The sequence below is a fragment of the Centropristis striata genome, chromosome 4 (genome assembly GCF_030273125.1).
Source record: "Centropristis striata isolate RG_2023a ecotype Rhode Island chromosome 4, C.striata_1.0, whole genome shotgun sequence".
Lineage (NCBI taxonomy): Eukaryota > Metazoa > Chordata > Actinopteri > Perciformes > Serranidae > Centropristis > Centropristis striata.
Window position 1 is genome coordinate 13,318,463 of NC_081520.1, and position 20,343 is coordinate 13,338,805.

The window sequence follows — 20,343 nt, forward strand, 5'->3', positions numbered from 1 at the left end:
CCAGTATGATGCACTGTTACATGAAAGAGCTGATGGGTGAATGCTCTGCTCACATCCCAGAAAGGTCTTTAAGATCCAGTCAAGGGCATGAGTGTTTACCTTGAGAGCTGGCATTGGCTCTGAGCTAGGTGTGTCCTGCAGGTCTGTGGCTCTGCAGAGAAGGCCCTTTCACAGCCACAGGGGTGTGTTTGTGCTGCTGCGTGAGGCCATTCAGCAGCCACACAGAGCCAGGATTCTTCTCCTGCCTCGTGCTGAATGAAGGGCTCGCTGTGTTCCCAAGCCCAACCAGACTCTCCTCCCTTCCTGTGTGCCCGGCCCATCCCATCCGTTCCTTCCTTTCCCTCTCCCTCCCCCAAGACTGAGGGAGGCTGCCCCATGGGCACCTTGTCTCAACGAGGACCAACTCACCCTTTAATCTCATCTCTCTCAGACTCTATTTATTGCTCAAATAAAGGACATATAATGAAGCCTGAATTAATCTAGTGCGATTTGATTTTTTGTTTAAGTTGCCGTACAAACAAACAAAGGAAACACTGATTGCTATCTCTTACTTTGTTATGTTAACTGCCAAACATAAACATGCATTTGCACCATGTCTGTCTTCTTCTTCTTCCAGCTGATAAGCACCATGAGCTCTCTGGCTGAGTATTGTCTCCCCTCCATCCTGCGCACGTTGTTTGATTGGTACAAAAGACAAAATGGACTAGAGGAGGAGTTGCACGAGTACAGGCCAAGATCCAACACCAAGTCCAAAAAGTGAGGATCATTAATTCATGACATGCAACAATATTTTACTTGTACAAATTGTAGAGAAGCATCGCTGACTCACATGTATTGTACGATTGTAGCAAACCTGTTGCTCTTGTTCTTTTCTCTCTCTCACAGCGACGAGCAGCAGAGAGATTATCTACTTGAAAGGAGGGATTTGGCCATTGACTTCATCTTCTCTCTTGTACTTATAGAAGTTTTAAAACAGGTGACTTGACTTAACTCTGTTGTACACAAAAGCTGAGCACTTTATGTTATTATTTTACGATATAAAACCAAACTGAGGCCCTCTGGGCCTGAAAAGTAAAGCCACTGTGGAAGTGGCCTTAAAACCTCGCAAAAGTCTTTCTGAAGGGCAGACAGGAGGCGACGCCACTGGTGTAAAAAAATCAGATTGTGTGAAAATGACCCTATGTCTGACTTGATTTATTACCCTATCAAACACAACGTGTTTATGGTCTCAATCACTAGTTTCAAGTCTTCTTCAATACAGCATGATGTTCATTTTGTTAATTATGCTCCCATTTAGCTGACTGGATTAAATTACATTCTAAGGAGTCAGCTGTTCATTCTTAATAACAGATCTCCCTTCCTAACCCCTTGCTAGCTAGTTAGCACTAGTGTTAGCTGAGAACATGAGAAGTCTCACAGGCTACACATCAAGCCTAACTTACTTCTGGTATATTTATTGTTATCCGAACCATGATTTTTTCCTGAACCTAAACAAGTAGTTTTTCTGCCTAGACTTAACTAAACTCCGACTATTTCAGTTTTTCGTGTAGTAGACGTGTGCTATAGGACTGTGCACCCAAAGATCTGATCTGTTTTGCACATGCAATGGTTGCAAAAATCCATGATAGCAGTTTGTGAATATGTTGTTTTTGAATATTCATTCTCATGTGATTGAGTCTCCTGTTTTTAAACTAGATGTCGCTCCACCCGGTCCTGGACAGTTTGGTCAATGAAGTCATTAACTTGGCCTTTAAGCACTTTAGATACAAAGAGGGGTAAGCTCCTGTATTTTTCTAGCACTGTTTGTTTCTTTTAGTTTTATGTTTCTCTAAGTTTTTTATTCTTTGCCTTATGTTTCTCACAGGTATCATGGTCCTAACACTGGCAACATGCACACTGTAGCAGACCTCTATGCTGAAGTCATAGGAGTATTAGCCCAGTCCAAGTAAGAGTCAGAACTAAGATTATATAATTTAATATTTGTTGTTTTCTTTTCCATCCATCGTCATTAGCTTGTAAAGCTTCATTCTCTGCTCTGCTGGCTTTTGGTGTCATGCCATCATAATGGCGTGTTACCATTCCTAATGCCTTTCTGCAAAACATCTCGCGGCTCAAGAGACTGGAACAGACCGGAGGGATGACACACTTTTGGACAGGTCCCTTTCACACCAAACTAGGACTGGAAATTGATGTCTGTTTATTTGAAGTTTTCACATCATTGCAGCAGAGAACAAACCCTTAAAATAGAGATATGGTTGGTGAGCACACTGCATACCTCCTTCCCAAAGTGTGCTCTGCTTAATTTCCTGCAGGAGATTCTTCACTTAGAGGCTTTAACAGAGATCTGAACTTTTCTCTCGAGTCAAGAAAGAAAGATGTCAAGAATTTGAATGAACATGTATAATTGTGTCTGCAGTAAGACTAAAGCTCTCTTAAAGAAGTTTAAATGTAGTTTCTCAATCTCTGTGTTTGTAGAAATAGTTTAATTTAACAACAGAAACAGCTGTTTTCAGTTTCTTGTTACTTCACTACTAGGCACCAGGGAAGAGGTTAAGAGATGCTCACAGTGAGCTCCCATGATGAATTATCTTCTAAATTTAGACCAGCTGAAGAATCCCATCTCTGGTTCAATTTGGGCAAGGGATCAGGTGCTAGGCGAGGAGTTCATCTTGGGGCACAGACTGAAGAGTCTGCATACTGAGGGATGATATTTTTGGGAGGCGTTCTCCCTGGATTTTGTCTGTATTCTCTCCATGTCACGACTCTCAAGTGGAGGAACTTTTTTTGTGGAAGTGCTGATTTGGTCTATGTCTGACAGAGCTATACAGGCACGTCTTTATATAGAATCTCATTTAGGCTGTTTTTCTCTTTGTCCCTCAGGTTTCCTGCTGTGAAGAAGAAGTTTATGACTGAGCTAAAAGAGTTGCGGCAGAAAGAACAGAGTCCTTATGTAGTCCAGAGCACTATTAGCCTCATCATGGGGGTCAAGTTCTTCCGAATTAAGATGTATCCTGTCGAAGATTTTGAAGCCTCATTTCAGTTCATGCAGGTACAACAGACTTCTATAATCAATGCTCTACAATATTTCAATCCTTTGAATGTATTCCAAATAATTATCATAAACCTATGTTATAATGTATAGCTTCACGCTTAATTTTCTTGGATTTTTGTGTTTTAAAACATATATATATTATATTAGGTTTAAATGAGCATTGTGAAGAAATGTTACAAAATATTCTCAGCATTGTTTGAATTTGCCGCCCTTTAACCTTGGTTATGTTTCCTATTAGCTTTGGCATGCAATTTGTGGATTATAATCAGTTTTGGCCATGTAGTCAAGTATTTTATCTCTTGGGTAAACAATCTCAATGTGTATAGTAGATTAAAAGTGATATCAGTTTCTATTGTGAGTTAAACCATTTACTACTCTCTTTTTTTTTTTACAGGAGTGCGCCCAGTACTTCCTGGAAGTCAAGGACAAGGACATTAAGCATGCCTTGGCGGGGCTCTTTGTTGAAATATTGGTTCCTGTTGCAGCAGTACGTTTTTTTTCCTCTCTCCAATATGTGTTGCATGAATTACATAATATTTACTTAAACTGTAAAAGAGCCCTTCTCTGAAGAGGACTGTGTCTCGTCATGTGACCGTGTATGATGTTGTCCTAGGCTGTGAAGAATGAAGTGAACGTACCCTGCCTGAGGAACTTTGTGGACAGCTTGTACGACACAACCCTGGACTTGTCCTCCAGAAAGAAGCACTCGCTGGTTAGTTAATAGGCAGAAAACAAACTGACACTGATTGTTGGCTCTGATAGTTTTTGTACACGTCCGTTTTCACTCTGACACCCTCTGCTGCATGCTTAGATTGCCCGGATGCCTGTGGTCTCTGTGAATCCTCAAGCATTTCAAGGTCACTCTTGTGTAATGCTCTTCTCCAACGTCATTGTCCACACTAGAAATAATTTATGAGGGAAGACAGACTGCCATTTCAAAGCATAAAATCGAGCATGAAAGAAATGGAGTGTATTTAAGTGTCTGTAATGTCCCCTTCCTCCAAAGTGTCTTCAATAAAGCATTTCACATCAGCAGTTCATGGTGAAATGGAAATACAACAACCTTATGGAACAGCAGTTTGCTCTTACAGAAGATCTACATTCCCCTGAGACAGTGATTATGCACATTTTATGAGTGATGCATTGTCAGCTAAAACCAATTTAAAAAAATAAGAAAAAATGTATGTCTTCAAAAGAAAACTGGTTTACATCCTAAATTGCACATATGCAGTAAAGTAGTTTCAGTAATAATGCATAATTCCTCAAATTTTCCACTCAAAGGACACACTCAACTATGATATGTCGAAGTTATAATCCTTCAGCCTATTTTTAAGTCAGTGTGAAGCTATTTTAACCATGCAGATCTAAACACTAACTCTTTTCTACACAGGCGTTCTACCCGTTGGTGACGTGCCTGCTGTGTGTCAGCCAGAAACAGTTCTTCCTCAACAGATGGCACGTCTTCCTTAACAACTGCCTCTCAAATCTCAAGGTAACGTAACCTGGAAACCAGCAGCCTTTAATCAGACTACAGTGGTATTTGTTTATAATAGAGGACCATTTGGATCCATAAAGGTTTTGTTTGTTAAATGTGCATACCTGTTGCACAATATGTTTGTCACTGCTTCAGCTGTCAAACAGAATTATTTTATTATACATTGTTACTTGGTATTCTATTGTATGCATAACAGGATAGTGAAATTATGCTGAATGCTTCAGGCAGTACAGTAGTTATTCAAGGTATTCTTGTCAGCATTTATTATGAAAGCTTAGTGTGATTACAATAACGATCTCTAATTGTCAATTTATCATTACCAGCTATCATAACCTACAATAAACTTTTAAACTGTCGCTTGTTGTCACAAAGTTGTTCTGGCATTGACATTCTATTATAATTGCAATTTTATTACAGAGCAGAGACCCTAAAATGGCTCGCGTTGCATTGGAGTCCTTGTATCGACTGCTGTGGGTCTACATGATCAGAATCAAGTGTGAGAGCAACACTGCCACACAGGGGTAAACATCTTCTGACTCACTCACCTCAGCCAAAAGGAAGATTTATGGATTGCATTAGTGGTAGACCAATTATTCGGTTGGCCAATGAATGGGGCCAGTTAATGCCTTTTTGAGATAACTGACATCAGCCGATTCCTGAGGTGATGACACCAATTATTATAGTTTTACCACTGAGTCGACACCAGGGAAGGCCAATACACTAAGATTATTGATTGATTTTATATTTTATATTCTTACCTGTAGACATTTATTTTGTGATTTTTTTTTTTATTTAAAGTAAGTGCACTGCAGACGTAGTGCTAATGTACTTAATCAAACAGAGATAATGCAGACAATAACAATGAAAATAAAAGATTAATTTAGGTCTGGCAATTTTGTGTCTTATTTGTGATTATTATGAAGTTGTTGTATTTTATCATATGCAAAAAAAAAGAAAAACCAAGAAGATATCGCCATTATGTATCAGCCATTGGCCGCCCTTCTCTCTAAATATCAGCATTAGCTGACCACTAGGTTCTGTTTACATTTTTTTTTTACCTCAGATTTGATATATGTCACCTCCAATTTAACATTTATCCAGTGGGCATGAATGAGAACTTCTCATGTATTATTTTTTTTTTTTGTCTTTTTATTGTTTTTTTTTTTTATTTCAGTTAATAACAGTTAAGAATGTCATTGGCTGAAACATGCTTGTTTATTCAAATTTTTTTTTTTTTTTTTAAACGTCTGAATGTGCAGGGGAAGAACAAAAAAAGTTAATTCAAGTAGCATTTTTTACTGCAAACTCTCTTTCCTTGTTACTGATTTTATTGGTGTCTGCAGAATGAGGAATGTTCTGTTTTTTTAAATTATATATTTATACTGGGGTCTGCCTGACAGCAGATAGTCAGTGCCTGTGGCCCATAGGTTTATCAGCAGTTTCTAAATGTTATTATGAGCCTGAGCCCACCTGAGGAATCCCAAACGGGTCAAGCCAGACTTCTTAAACGTGGTAATTAGACCCAAAATAAATGTGTCCTAAAAATAAACCTCCTCTAAAGCAATGCAATATTGTTTAAATTGGTTTTATACAGTTTTCTATGTAATTTTACACAAGCTTTTCAAAAGTTTGAAATGCTTGTTTAACATACCCTCGTAATGTGTTCTTTTCTCTGTCCACAGTCGCCTGAACACCATTATAACAACACTTTTCCCAAAAGGATCCCGCAGTGTGGTACCAAGAGACATGCCTCTCAATATCTTCGTCAAAATCATCCAGTTTATTGCACAGGTAAAAATAATAATGTACTATACTGCATACAAAAGTGAAATCAACTCTCATTTCAAACCAATATTTGGTATCTCTTAAATAAACTCGTAAGACACTGTCTCTTGACATTGATGACGTTATATTAACCACATTTTCTCTTCTTATTTTATTACAGGAAAGGCTTGATTTTGCCATGAAAGAGATTATCTTTGACCTTCTGTGTGTTGGGAAACCTGCAAAAGCCTTTAGTCTTAATCCAGAGGTACACATTCAACACTTGCTTATAAATTGTGTTCATAGAAAAATGTAAAGAACCTAATGTATCTTTAAATATCTTGAAGTAATAATGCTAGCTAACTGCTCCCTTCTGAAAGTGTCCTGGGCTGCCTACATTAATTCACAGATTCATAGACAACTTCTGCTACTTACAGATGTGTGTCTCTTATAAAGTAGATTGTGTTAAATAACTTGTTATGGCTAAAAGTAGTTATGTTGGTTTGACACTACTGTTTGTTTACTGGACTTACAATTTACAAGCATTTCTTTAAATATAGCTATAATAACATACTGTTGCTTGGTAACTTCCTATAACATTAGTAGCTGCTTATACAATAATAATAATAATAATAATAATAACAACAATATTTTTTTTTCTGCATTGTTAGTTGTTGTTTGTTTCCCTGCATGACTATGATGCAATATTGGAAATTAATGAACAAACAGCTGAACTTTAAGTCTCTTTTCCTTCCAGAGAATGAATATTGGTCTGAGAGCATTTCTGGTCATAGCCGATAAACTGCAGCAGAAGGATGGCGAGCCTCCCATGCCTAACACCGGTTGCACTTTACCCTCTGGGAATACACTCAGAGTGAAGAAGACATACCTGAGCAAAACGCTGACAGATGAGGAGGCCAAAGTCATTGGTGAGTGAAACAGACCATGCTCAGGAATGCAAAAAATGAAAATGTCATGCTTTTGCAGACTGAAATAACACTCACAGCTCTAGCACCAAATTTGTGATGTAAATGGGCATTTGCAGAGAAACAGTGATATTGAGAGTTTTTCCTTCTTCTCCAGGGATGTCACAGTATTATTTTCATGTACGGAAGGCTATTGACAACATCCTCAGACACTTGGACAAAGAGGTGGGACGCTGCATGATGATGACTAACGCTCAGATGTTAAACAAAGAGCCTGAGGACATGATCACGTAAGAGCACAAATTGCTCATCTTAGCGGCCAAATGTGGTTCAAACCCTATCATTAACTCATCCGTACCTGAATTAACCCTGCGTGACAATCTTGTTGTTTGTCACAGTGCTTGAGTTGAATGTAAAATCTAATCTTTTCAGAGGTGAAAGGAAACCCAAGATCGACTTGTTCAGGACTTGTGTCGCTGCCATTCCTCGCATCCTGCCTGATGGGATGTCCAAGCCAGAGCTCATAGACCTGCTCTCTCGGTGAGGCTCCTCTCTCAGGGAAAGTCCCTTTAAAAGACAGACAACACACACGCTGTGACTGTCTGACAGGATAATTAACTGGAGATCTAATCAAGTGTTGTTATTGTTTGTTAGGAAAAACAAACTTGCACCATGCAGGGTAAGAACCGGTATTTCCTGCTACCCAAGTTTTTGTCTCCAACCTGGAGGAGTTCAAAAACAGATTAAGGCCTTGAATAGAAAAGGAAAACACCAGCTTAACTGATATTTCTTTGAGCTCACAATAAAAAAATCTTGATTTATAAAAATGAAAAAGATAGAGAAAGATATCTCATCAAAAAAACATATAACAGTTCAACTTATACTTTCTAGCTTGTACAAAAACATTTAGATATCAGCTTTTACTAAGAAACCCTTCATATTCTCATGAATATGTTCATATTATAGGCTAAACTGATCGAAAATGAAAGCTTCTCATTGGTCATAAATAAGGGACTGGATTTAATTTCAATAAAAAAACTTTTCATTTTTGTTTTACTTTTGTCTTGTTTGTCAGACTGACGATCCACATGGATGATGAGCTGCGACTCATAGCCCAGAATTCCTTGCAAAGCCTGCTGGTTGATTTCTCTGACTGGCGTGACGACGTTCTGTTTGGATTCACTAACTTCCTGTTACGTGAGGTCCAAGACACTCACCAGGGACTGTTGGACACATCCCTCAAATTACTGCTGCAACTGCTCACACAGTGGAAACTAACCCTGGCTGCCCCAGGGAAGAGTCATGACACTGCTAAAGTACACACTGCTGAGGTACACGCCTTTGTGTCAATTATGACACATTTAGTTTTAACAAGTGGGAAAGACTCATGACAATTTGTTTTTCCTACTATAACACTTCAAATTCCTTTTAAATAAACCTCTGAAGTCCAGAAGATTTTGGTTCAAATTTGTCAACTTCCTATGCATTCTGTATCTGTTTAGCATCTTTCAGTCTGTCCTTACATCACATGCATGGCTCCTTTTTCTCGACACAAACTTGGCTATAAGTCAGATTTTTCATTTTATTTTAATTAACAAAGTATAAAGCTGCCAGGAACCGAAAATACATACAAAAGACACAGGTGTCTATGGAAATGTACATTTTTATTTTTATTTTTTTACCATTTATACACACAAAATACAGCAGAAAAATAATAAATAATAAAACTACAAAACAGTCTATTTACATGTAAATTAAAAATAGTAATAGTTTTCATTGTAGAAAGAAAATTCACAATTTAAAAATAGTCTAGAAACATAAATGGCACAATGTGAAAGCTCCTATGATTGCACTTTAACTGGCTTCCTCAGCTTGTCTACATATGATATATAAATAAAGTTATTACTGTAAATAAAACATGTGTATTTTCAATAAATAGATGGACTCCAGAGGGTTAATCATTCAACCATGAAATCAGCTTTTGTTTTATTTTTATGTTTATTTCACAGCTGCTGCAGTCCAGCTCAGGTCTAAAGATTCCTGCGGAGCGAGGTCCTCACTCCACTGTGCTGCACGCTGTGGAGGGACTGGCACTCGTACTGCTCTGCTCCTGTCAGCTGAGCACCCGCAGACTCGCCATCGCCATACTGAAAGAGATACGAAGTCTCTTTATTACCATCGGACAGTCTGAGGTAAAATGAGACAAGGTTAAAGTGGAAAGTAAAGTACAGGAAAGTTTGATGTTTGAGTTTACAGACTGATTTTATGCTTTGTCAACTGCAGGATGATGATAAACCAATGATAGAGATCATGGACCAGCTCAGCCCAGTAATACTGGAAAGTTTTGTCAATGTTGCAGTCTCTGACACAGTAAGTTGTTGGTCTCAATCAAGATGCATCTACAGTTCATCTGTGTTTTACTTTTTCTGGGATTTTTTCACCATGTATTAATTTGTCATAACTTGACATGACTTGTTTTGTACCAGACATTTATAAGCCAAGAAGTACTTGGTGCTGACAAGTATAGAGTAATGGGAGTTAAGAAGTACTATACTTACAATTGTATGTTGTTCTATGGTGTTATAATGTTGAAAAATAAGATTACATTTATGCACCATTGTAGACAGTGTCTTTAAATTCAAGCTACTTTCATGAAAGGATCAGGTGTCATTTAAATATCTAGTCACATGTGTAATCTGCTTCACAGGACAGCAAATGCTTGCTACGTTGACAGAAGCTCGGTTTAGTAATCTCGCATGTAAAAACTGAATGAACAGCTGGAACTGAGCAGCTGTTGACCTTTTGACTCTCACTTATGTAATCATCAAGCTGTCAACATGATGCAAAGAAACCAGATTTATTGAGAAATTAATATTGCAGTAAATGTCCCTATATGCATTGAGATTGTGTTATACTGTGTAATCATCTGATGTAGGATTACCTTAATAACCGCTTTATTCACATGTAAATAATTATTCTTAAACATGAAGATGGGATGGAAAAATGTTGCTATTTGGATGTCTAATTCAGTCATGACCTTTGACCCTGCCGTGTCACTTGCTTGTTTGCAGGCCGCCCTGTCAGCTGGCCACCACGTGGACCTCCAGTGGCTCGTGGAGTGGAACGCGCTGCTTGTAAACAGTCATTATGACATTAGGAGCCCCTCACACGTGTGGATCTTTGCACAGTCTGTGAAGGACCCCTGGGTGCTATGTGTATACAGCCTCCTCCGACAGGACAACCTTCCCAAGCACTGCCCCACAGCTCTCAGCTATGCCTGGCCCTACGCCTTCACTCGAATGCAGATGCTCATGCCCATGGTAGACCCAAAGTAAGTGTCCTCACACAAGCAGCACTTCTATTTACATTTACACTTAGTCATTTAGCAGACACTTTTATCCAAAGCGACTTACAGGAATAATAAAAGTCAAGGTATAGTGTAATAAGAGCTATTAGTGCATCAATTAGTGCTAGTGACAATTCTTTAAGGTGCTAGGAGAGAAGATACTCTCTGAAGAGCTGGGTCTTCAGGAGGTTTTTAAAGGTAGAGAGGGACGCCCCTGCTCTGGTTGGAGCTGGTAGTGTGTTCCAACAGCGGGGAACAAGAAATGCAAAGAGTCTGGATTGCCTTGGACCAACGGGGGGCAGAGCTAGGCGCCGTTCATTGGACGAGCGCAACGGTCGTGAGGTAGCATATGTCTGAATCATTATTTCCTGAACATCCCTACTTGGCGTTTCTTTTTTAAGTCCAGCCACATGATACCACTTCCCCATTGTATATATAAACTGTTTATAATAAACTCCTCCTCGACATCCCATGTTAAAAACAGCTCAGATGAAAATAACTATTTTTGTTTCGTGTGATTCACCAGTAACCCAGTGTATGCTAAGAAGACCAGCACGTCTGGCAGTGGGGACAATTACGTTACCTTGTGGAGAAACTACCTGATCCTTTGCTTTGGGGTGGCCAAGCCCAGTATCATGAGCCCCGGCCATCTGAGAGCCTCGACACCTGAGATCACCGCCGCCACACCCGACAGCGGTGTCAGCTACGATAACAAGGTAGCTGCCTCCTTTTTCTCTGGTCTTATTAATTCCCCCAGTGCTTTGTCTCTCCAGGATCAGGTGTTCATACGGAGCTTGTTGACATTCAAACTCCAAGCATCGAATTACACAGCAGCTATCTTGCATGAATGGAACAGGACGCTGATATATTCTTAACTGCACAGACACTCACCTCAATGCAGCCCTGTTTAATTAGTGGTGTTCAAGCAGCGTGAAAGATTTTTTTGTCTGACTGAACTGTCGATGTTTGATCTTTCAGGTTATCGGGAGCCCATCTGTGGCTTGGCTTCTGAAGCAGTTGGTGCCACTGATGAGGGCAGAGAGCATCGAGTTGACAGAGTCATTAGTTCTGGGCTTTGGTCGCACCAATTCCCTTGTATTTAGGTACATCAGAGATCTGTATATGACATGTCCTCTTCTCCTGCCTCCTCTTTGCCTTAACCATTTCAATTCTAATGTCCTCTTAGAAATTATTGGATTGCATAATTTTTGACTGACTTGTTTGTTTGAAAGACAGAAAGCAGCACAGCATTATATTATTTTTTATGCTGATTGTAGCTGTAGTATTATTTTGGTCTCTTTTAATGGGGACGCACCAGGCAAATTCATGTTAGAGCACAATCCATTGTTTTCTCTGTAGTTAAAGTGCACGTTGACCTGTATTTGTTTGGATTTAAAGTGGAGATAAAAGGGGATTACAGCTGAGTGATGCCCTGTTTCCATTTACAGCTTCACCTACATTGTTTCCTAAAAATCTGATTTTTTAAAGCCAAAATCTCTTTTCCTTAAAAAAAAAAAAACATCAGTAGACTTCCTGAAGTTTAATTTCTCCATATAACTGAGTGTTTCATGGTGTTTGTTTAATGAAGAATTTTTCTTTACTTTTTTATATTTTCACTGCCTGCACACAGGGAACTTGTGGAGGAGCTACATCCCCTGATGAAAGAAGCATTAGAAAGAAGACCTGAGGTCGGTTGATTGTATTAACACCACAGCATAAACGAAATTCAAACTGTTCAATTTAATTTGTAAATGAGCTACATAGTTGGCTGTAACATTACCAGGGAGCTGATCTGTGTCATAAACTGTCATTCACTATAAATAGATGATTGTATTACTACCAGGATTTTTGTCATTAAGGATTTTTCTTAACGATTTTTTGCAGAACAAGAAGCGGCGTGAACGACGAGACCTGCTGAGACTGCAGCTGCTGCGGATCTTTGAGCTGCTGGCTGATGCAGGTGTCATCAGTGACAGGTAAGCGTGACATTAGTTGATACATTACAGCCCCACACTGCACAATATCACACTCACTGTACACAAAGAGGCAGCACAAGTAGTCAAGGTCATTAAGATATAACATTTGTGCTGCATAACTCCTGATAATTTGATTGCTGTTGCATGTTGACAGATTTTGAAAGAGCATTTGAGATATTACTCATTTTCATTTGGCATCTCCCTATATTTCCTCAAGTACAAACGGAGCTCTGGAACGTGACACGCTTGCCCTGGGCGCTCTGTTCCTGGAGTATGTGGATTTAACCCGAATGCTCCTGGAAGCTGAGAATGACAAAGATGCAGAGATCCTCAAAGACATCCGAGCTCACTTCAGCGCCATGGTGGCCAACCTCATCCAATGTGTACCAGGTATTTCTGAGACACTGCTCTGCAGGTCAGGTTGAGAAATTACTGGTTATATTTCTCTTTTATGGATGCCTAATACAATCCATCTGTCCTTGTCATATATGTGTGGATTGTGCAGTGTATAATATGCTCCCATTCAGCTGCAGTTAGCGCAGCACATGGAGCACAAGACTCCTGACATTGATCTTGATTTGGACGTAGCCCAGGGGGAGTAGATCCAAAAATAGTGCAGCTTAAGGAGCAAGGAGGCAAAACAGGTGATGAGTCATGCGTTGTCAAGCATTCATGAGTCCCCAGTGAATGTCTAATGGTCTGTCAAGGGACATAAACACCCTATTATCATATCGGAAAATGCACTTTAGTTAGTTAAGAGTTTAAGATACTTGAATAATTTTGCTGACTCCTCGCTCTCTCAATGAGCAGACCTATAACAGGCTTTCTTGTCTCCTTCCCCAGTGCACCACAGGCGCTTCCTGTTTCCACAGCAGAGCCTGCGGCATCACCTCTTCATCCTCTTCAGTCAGTGGGCCGGTCCTTTCAGCATCATGTTCACCCCTCTGGACCGCTACAGTGACAGGAATCACCAGATCACAAGATATCAGTATTGTGCCCTCAAGGTAAACATACATAATGCAATCTATTGCCTTCTGTACATATATTAACATTAGGGGTGTCACAATTCTCCAAATGGAAGATTTGAGTAGCGTGAATTTGAATATATTGTCTCGATTCAATTTGGACAATCCTGATTTTGATAACTGAAATTTCTCAATTCAACTTATATAGACATATTTTCAAATCAGAATTGAAATTCACCCCCATGCAGCCCGGCAGTAGATTGGTCTGTCTTTATCCAATAATAAAGTATACATTAAAGAGCAAGTGTAGGATAAATCTGTCTTTTGTAGAATGAAGCAGAAAAAAATGTTTTGCGTCTTTTATGAAACGAGAAGTTGCCACCTTTTGCAATCTGTTGGCAAGGAAATCACTTTAGTGAAACAGGCCCCTGTATCATTAAGTGGTTAGCCAAGATATTTCTTTAAATGTTACTCTGTTTTTTGATATGGACTCTTTTCCACACACAATACAAATACAAATGTAAGTCCAGTACAATCTCCTGAACTGCAGCATGTGAGTGAAAACCCTAGGTTTGCCAACATTAGATTTTGACATTTGTCATCCCACTTCTATCTTTGGGCCTTAAGAAACAACAGACTTTGTTGGCTTGTAAACATGAGCTCTGCAGTTTCACATAATAAGACTTTTGGGAACACGTACTTCCCGCTACCATCCTGAGCTATGTGTAGTGTTGCCTGTTGCAATCGTTGGCTGTTTGTTCTTCCAGGCCATGTCTGCTGTGCTGTGCTGCGGGCCTGTGTTTGATAACGTTGGCCTCTCTCCAGACGGATACCTCTATAAGTGGCTGGATAATATACTGGCCTGCCAGGATCAGCGGGTATGTAGCCAATACTTTACCACTGCATTGGATTTAAACAAAGAGCTGACCTAGAAAGCCCCTCTGATAGCTCGCTGAAGCCTGCTTTGAATAAAAGCCCAACACTAGACATTGCCAAGTGCCCGCCATTATCTTGCAGTAGTGCTGGCAAGTAGTGAAGGAGAGTTTTGTATTAAAATAAATTTGTCTGATATTGTCTTTATTTCAGTTTACTGTGATACAAGATAAAGCACCTTCATGTTGATTTTACACATTCTTCCTTGTCAAACATTGACTTTGAGCCTTCATGTTAGCAGTACATGGCTTGAGGAGAAGCAGTAACTGGGCAGGTAGCCAAGCAAATGTAATTTATCTTTTCTCTTTTTGTGTGATAGAAGTAAAGCTACTGGTATGGTTTTATACTGAATCCCCAGATCTTTTAAAGAAAGCACACATAGCCTCAGATATTTTCTGTAATGTTAAATCAGGAATACGGGGGATCTTAAAACAAGATGTGAAAATCAGCAGTCTGTGTTGATGTCTATGCCTGGCTCAGGTCCACCAGCTTGGCTGTGAAGTCGTCATCCTGCTCCTGGAGCTCAATGCCGACCAGGTCAACCTTTTCAACTGGGCTGTGGATCGCTGCTACACAGGCTCCTACCAGCTTGCCTCAGGCTGCTTCAAAGCCATCGCTACAGTCTGTGGCAGCAGGTACAAATAATACGATCATCTGTTCAACTAGTTAAGGTCTGCAGCCTGTGCACAAACACAAGGGCCCATACTAAATTTAACAGGTATGATCATCCATGTTTCTCGTCCAAGTGGGGAAACCAGTAGGAAATTGGCTTAGAATTCAAAGCATCACTTCAGCTAATCCTCTTATAGGGCTCACTATTCTTCTAAAGTTGGCCTTCCCTACTGCTCTATCTTAAAAACATTAACCCAAACATTATGTGGAACACTTGTTACTCCTGAAACATTAAGTTATTTTTTCTTTTCTTTCCTAACTAGCAGAAACTACCCAAGTGATATCGTAACACTGCTGAATCTGGTCCTCTTCAAGGCATCAGACACCAACAGAGAAATCTATGAGATTTCAATGCAGCTAATGCAGGTGAGAAATCCAACCACAGTTTGTTCTTTGTAGTTTTTTTTAATGCATAACTGACACATTTCTTCTCTTTCTTGAACAGATTCTTGAAGCTAAGCTGTTTGTGTACTCAAAGAAGATTGCAGAGCAGAAGCCTAACAGTATCCTCTATGGCACCCACGGTCCACTGCCACCTCTGTACAGTGTCTCGCTGCCTCAGCTCTCCAGTCAGTTGGCCAGGATGTACCCTGAACTTACACTTCCTCTTTTCTCAGGTAGCTGTTTGTGTGATATGTGTGCTGTGCATGTGGCCACAGTAGGGTTAGTCATGGTATTTTCGCCTGCTGTAATACTCTCACAGACTTGTCATCATCTTATGGTTTCCCACGAAATACGCCTCGCCTATCTTTCAGGGAAGTCTTCCTCTTCCACCACACACACACATACTGTATCTACAGACACTCCCACTAAACACAGGAACACTGAGAGCTTAAATCGATTAACCCTCTGAGATCCAGAGATCCTGAGATCAAAATTGAGACCTAAGGAATCCATTGGTAGCAACCATTTCATGTCTTTAGTTGGGACAAAAAACATCTTGTTCTTCTTATTCTATACCAATGTGTTATTTTCACTGATTTAATTTGCACATTTCTGCATACTGGGGTCCCAAAACCGTCCTGGAATTGCATAAACTGGGTCTTACTGGAAAGTTTTTATGTAGTTTCCTGTTGCAGTCCCAATGCAGATAAATGCAATTCTTTTTTTTTTTTTTTTTACTTTATTGAACATTTTAACAAACATTTTGCATACATCTGGTATACATAAATCGAACGATAAATGCAATTCTTGCAGGAATATCTAAAAAATGTTATATTTAATCACAGCATAGATTTTTCTCTGGCGTCCTTTAAGGTCTTGATGCCTTAATGTGGTATTTTAGAGACATTTCTGACCATTTGTATCAATTCTTGAGTGGTCAAAAATGCTTGAATGTAGCCCCAGATCGTTAACAGATTGTATCAACCAATAAATTGCTGAAACAGCTTATGAGACATAACTGAGCATGCGAATGCAAGGTTTTAAGCCCTTTTACACTCTAAACTTTCCAAATTTGAATAGGCATATAACCGAAACACAATGTTTATTATTTATTTATGTTCCAGAGGTTAGCCAGAGGTTTCCCACCACTCATCCCAATGGGAGGCAGATCATGTTAACCTACCTCCTGCCCTGGCTCGGGAACATCGAGCTGGTGGATAGCGGCCTGCTGCTCCCGGTCTTCACACCGTGCACTTCAGATTATGAGGCTTCGATCCGGACAACCAGCACAGGTTCATCCCACCAACTGAAGGGCAGTGGCTGGGGCTCCTTACAGGCCACATCTATGGTTCTCAACAACCTCATGTTCATGACCGCTAAGGTAAAGTCTGGTTGGGGAAATGTAATGAAATGGGCAATCAGTCAATGCAGCTAACATAACGCTTTGTACTTTTTTAACCCCTCTGGTCAGTATGGAGATGACCTACCTGGATCAGAGATGGAAAACGCCTGGAACGCTTTAGTCAGCAATGAGAAGTGGAGCAACAATCTTCGAACCACACTGCAGTTTCTCATCAGCTTATGTGGTGTCAGCAGTGACACCACCCTCCTGCCATATGTAAGATATATCATTTAGGCCAACCGGAGAATGTCATATAGCTACTTTTATTATAGTTCTTTCCAGTTTCTCACAGATGTTCTGTGATATATTTGTTTAGATCAAGAAGGTAGTGATCTATCTGTGCCGGAACAACACCATGCAAACCATGGAGGAGTTGATATTTGAGTTACAACAAACTGATCCAGTCAACCCTGTGGTGCAGCACTGTGACAGCCCTCCTTTCTATCGGTTCACTGCTACAAGCAAGATCTCCACAGCAGCTTCAGGTACATCTGAGCAGAATGTGCTCCAGTTTAATTTTTTTGAATGGGGAAACCAACCAGGAAATCCCAACAGCTCCAGTGGAACCACTTAGTGGCCAACCATAAAAACTGTGTTTGTTCTGGAATGATCCCAGTAGGTGAAGCAGTGTTGGTTTTAAAGATCATGCTTGGTTGATTTTCATTGAACATACAGTAAAACTTGCTCCTTTTTTTCTAGGCACCACATCAAGTAGCAACACTGTTGTTGCAGGCCAGGAGAGCTTCCCTGACACAGATGATACCAAGACTGTAAAGGAGAATGAGGAGAGGTAGAAACAAAATCATGAAGCGTATCATTAGATTAATTATAGTCCCACCAAGCCCCATCATGATGATTTCTTTTTTCTGACCTCAGGCTTAGCCACATAATGAGAGCCCACAATCGCCTGGAATCACGCTACAGCAACAGCTCAGGAGGATCTTACGATGAAGATAAGAGTGAGTGTATTTCTGTACCAGACACCCTTTGAAAAAAATGTGGTTGTCATGGTCTGGTGAGTGTGGAATACTCAGGCTGGTTTGGAGGTTAAGATGGTGGCCTGCATGGTGTCATTGATAATGCATGAGCTGCGCAGAGTAGCCTGGGGTTCTTAAAAGGCTTCTGTGAGAACTGGAACTGAAATAGAAGTAGGCAAGCCCAGGGCCCTGGCACTGCTGCCAGTGACCCAAGAACAGTTTTGTTATACTCTCTTGGTCTGCAGACTAATGTGAGTAATTAGACAACGAAAAACACCCTTTGATAATAAAGCTTCTCAGTTAAAGTCTTTTCTATTATGTTATGTAGTGTAGTTGTATATTACTTAAATTAGAGACAGACCAATAAGGGATTTCTGAGAACAATACAAGGAAAAATTTACAGACTACCAAAATAACTGCCGATATAGTGCATTGTTGAGCTGAAATTAAAATAGACCTTTTCTATGTGGATTGGAGACCAATTATGCACCAATAAAACAATGCAAAGGTCAGAAGGCTGCAACAAATAACTTTATTAAAATGTGTTTTATATATACATACATTATATATATAATGTGTTACACTATCACCCAACTCTAGAAATGAAAATTGAGACAATAAAGAATAAAAATGACATGAACAGCTAAATAAATATTAGTACTTTTTGTTCAGTATCAGTCAATTACTGACCATTTAAATAAAGAAGAAATAAAATAGCTTTCATGGCACCATTTTTAGGTCACCCAAGCATTGCTTTTTGCATTATATGTCCTGTAAAAAAGTTTTCAAATTGGCGTTTATCAGACAACTATATACAGATACTAATGTATGTCTGTGATAGGCCATTATCATCTGATAATTTGAGCCGCCTGATATATTGATCTGGCTCTAATTTAAATGCATCTCCAGTGTGTCATTTGCCTACATGCTGAAATTGTAATATCTGTGTATGTGGTATAAATGTCAGCAGCATAATTTTGTTTTAATCATTTAGGTGAACCTCTGCCGCCCTATGCTGATTGGCTGATGGTTGTCATTGAAACCAATCAGCCCCATTCTCTACCAATGCCTCTGAATGGAGGATGTTGGGCTCCACTGGTGGACTTTTTGCCAGAGACCATCACTCCCAGAGGACCACTGCACAGGTTTGTGTAAAATATACAGACAAAACTTCTGCTTTACTCTGCAATAATAAAATAAATAATAGAACAGCTAGTGTCGTTTACTTTGAGTCAGACTGCTCCTAGACCTTTAATAACCATTTTAAATGCCTGCACATAGAGGCAGCACCACTCTGCTTTTATGATGCTGTGAACTTCAAGGTCATGTTTTTGTGGATTCAATTTGTTTGGAGTGTTTCATTTGACTGAGAGGCTTTACAATTTCTGTACTTTTCTTTGTCATAGGTGTAATATAGCGGTCATCTTCATGACAGAGATGGTGGTGGACCACAGTGTGAGAGAGGACTGGGCCATGCACCTGCCTTTGCTGCTACATGCTTTGTTTTTGGGTGAGATCACATTATCAGTCAGTCATCAGTAAAACCCATTTGTTAAATTACATTATTTTTACATATTTGATGTTATACAGTGCAAATCTCTGACATCGCATTTCAATGTTTGAGTGCACATGTTGAAATAAATACTTTGAGTCCAAAATGATACATCACCATTGTGTTTCAAGTACAGAGAGTTCAGTTAAAGCTTCCCCTCTGGTGGAAATATTTTATTCAGTTTCAAACTGCCAAAACCAAACAGTTTAGTTTTTCAACAGTCCCTGAGATCGAGTCTGTGAAACTGGGTAACTTGAAAAGAAACTCTAGCCCTTGCTATAACAAACAACACTTGTCTTAGAGTTCACAGTGTGCTGAAATAGGCTGACTGGTCTGTTCTGATCTTTCTTCAGGTATGGATCACTATCGTCCAGAGGTGTTTGAGCACAGCAAACGTCTCCTGCTCCACCTGCTCATCACATTGTCCTGTAACAACAACTTCCAGGCCATCGCCTCCGTTTTACTGCAGACACGTGAGATCAACGGCACCAAGACCCTCACCTGCAAACCAAGTCTTCAGCCGGAGTATTTACCTTCAGTTTCAGGTAAAAATGTAGGATTTTAGTAATAGTCCCGCTTCAGTTTTCTTAACTACAAATATGTTCACATTTTACAAAAAGTTTGGAGTAGACCTGAGTCCAGTTGAGCTTGTTTTGTCCAGTTTGGCTTGACACATTGCTCTTGTCTCTGGCTAATATAAACTTGAACAACAGGAGGGGATAGCTAACATTCCTTTCCGTGGAGAGATAAGTTTCTTATCGGTGGAGAAAATATTTGGACACTGTGCCAAAAGCAATATTGAGCACAGAGGACATCAAAGGTCTTGATTAAAGCATTCCATTATGCTATTTTTATCCTCTTGCCCAAATTGGGGCCATCTGCTCGGGCTTGGATAGGCT

General features: G+C 39.8%; 1 protein-coding gene across 5 annotated transcripts in view; it reads left to right on the forward strand.

Moving 5' to 3' along the window:
* LOC131969709 (protein furry homolog) overlaps positions 1 to 20,343 on the forward strand; it is a 56,352-nt gene that overhangs the window by 21,105 nt on the left and 14,904 nt on the right. For 3 of the 5 annotated variants that reach the window (XM_059330865.1, XM_059330866.1, XM_059330864.1), the window contains exons 4-39: positions 617 to 756; positions 886 to 976; positions 1,696 to 1,775; positions 1,865 to 1,945; positions 2,881 to 3,049; positions 3,447 to 3,539; positions 3,666 to 3,764; positions 4,443 to 4,544; positions 4,965 to 5,068; positions 6,230 to 6,338; positions 6,493 to 6,579; positions 7,069 to 7,240; positions 7,395 to 7,527; positions 7,670 to 7,777; positions 8,313 to 8,568; positions 9,247 to 9,429; positions 9,521 to 9,607; positions 10,309 to 10,568; positions 11,110 to 11,299; positions 11,562 to 11,686; positions 12,214 to 12,271; positions 12,468 to 12,559; positions 12,777 to 12,949; positions 13,403 to 13,563; positions 14,292 to 14,402; positions 14,938 to 15,092; positions 15,393 to 15,495; positions 15,575 to 15,746; positions 16,638 to 16,894; positions 16,985 to 17,131; positions 17,232 to 17,400; positions 17,615 to 17,705; positions 17,792 to 17,874; positions 18,887 to 19,037; positions 19,299 to 19,402; positions 19,798 to 19,989. In XM_059330865.1, coding sequence (XP_059186848.1) covers positions 617 to 756; positions 886 to 976; positions 1,696 to 1,775; positions 1,865 to 1,945; positions 2,881 to 3,049; positions 3,447 to 3,539; positions 3,666 to 3,764; positions 4,443 to 4,544; positions 4,965 to 5,068; positions 6,230 to 6,338; positions 6,493 to 6,579; positions 7,069 to 7,240; positions 7,395 to 7,527; positions 7,670 to 7,777; positions 8,313 to 8,568; positions 9,247 to 9,429; positions 9,521 to 9,607; positions 10,309 to 10,568; positions 11,110 to 11,299; positions 11,562 to 11,686; positions 12,214 to 12,271; positions 12,468 to 12,559; positions 12,777 to 12,949; positions 13,403 to 13,563; positions 14,292 to 14,402; positions 14,938 to 15,092; positions 15,393 to 15,495; positions 15,575 to 15,746; positions 16,638 to 16,894; positions 16,985 to 17,131; positions 17,232 to 17,400; positions 17,615 to 17,705; positions 17,792 to 17,874; positions 18,887 to 19,037; positions 19,299 to 19,402; positions 19,798 to 19,989 — 4,888 coding nt within the window. The remainder of the gene's footprint in view (positions 1 to 616; positions 757 to 885; positions 977 to 1,695; positions 1,776 to 1,864; positions 1,946 to 2,880; positions 3,050 to 3,446; positions 3,540 to 3,665; positions 3,765 to 4,442; positions 4,545 to 4,964; positions 5,069 to 6,229; positions 6,339 to 6,492; positions 6,580 to 7,068; positions 7,241 to 7,394; positions 7,528 to 7,669; positions 7,778 to 8,312; positions 8,569 to 9,246; positions 9,430 to 9,520; positions 9,608 to 10,308; positions 10,569 to 11,109; positions 11,300 to 11,561; positions 11,687 to 12,213; positions 12,272 to 12,467; positions 12,560 to 12,776; positions 12,950 to 13,402; positions 13,564 to 14,291; positions 14,403 to 14,937; positions 15,093 to 15,392; positions 15,496 to 15,574; positions 15,747 to 16,637; positions 16,895 to 16,984; positions 17,132 to 17,231; positions 17,401 to 17,614; positions 17,706 to 17,791; positions 17,875 to 18,886; positions 19,038 to 19,298; positions 19,403 to 19,797; positions 19,990 to 20,343) is intronic. The other 2 variants (XM_059330867.1, XM_059330868.1) reach the window with 1 other exon arrangement.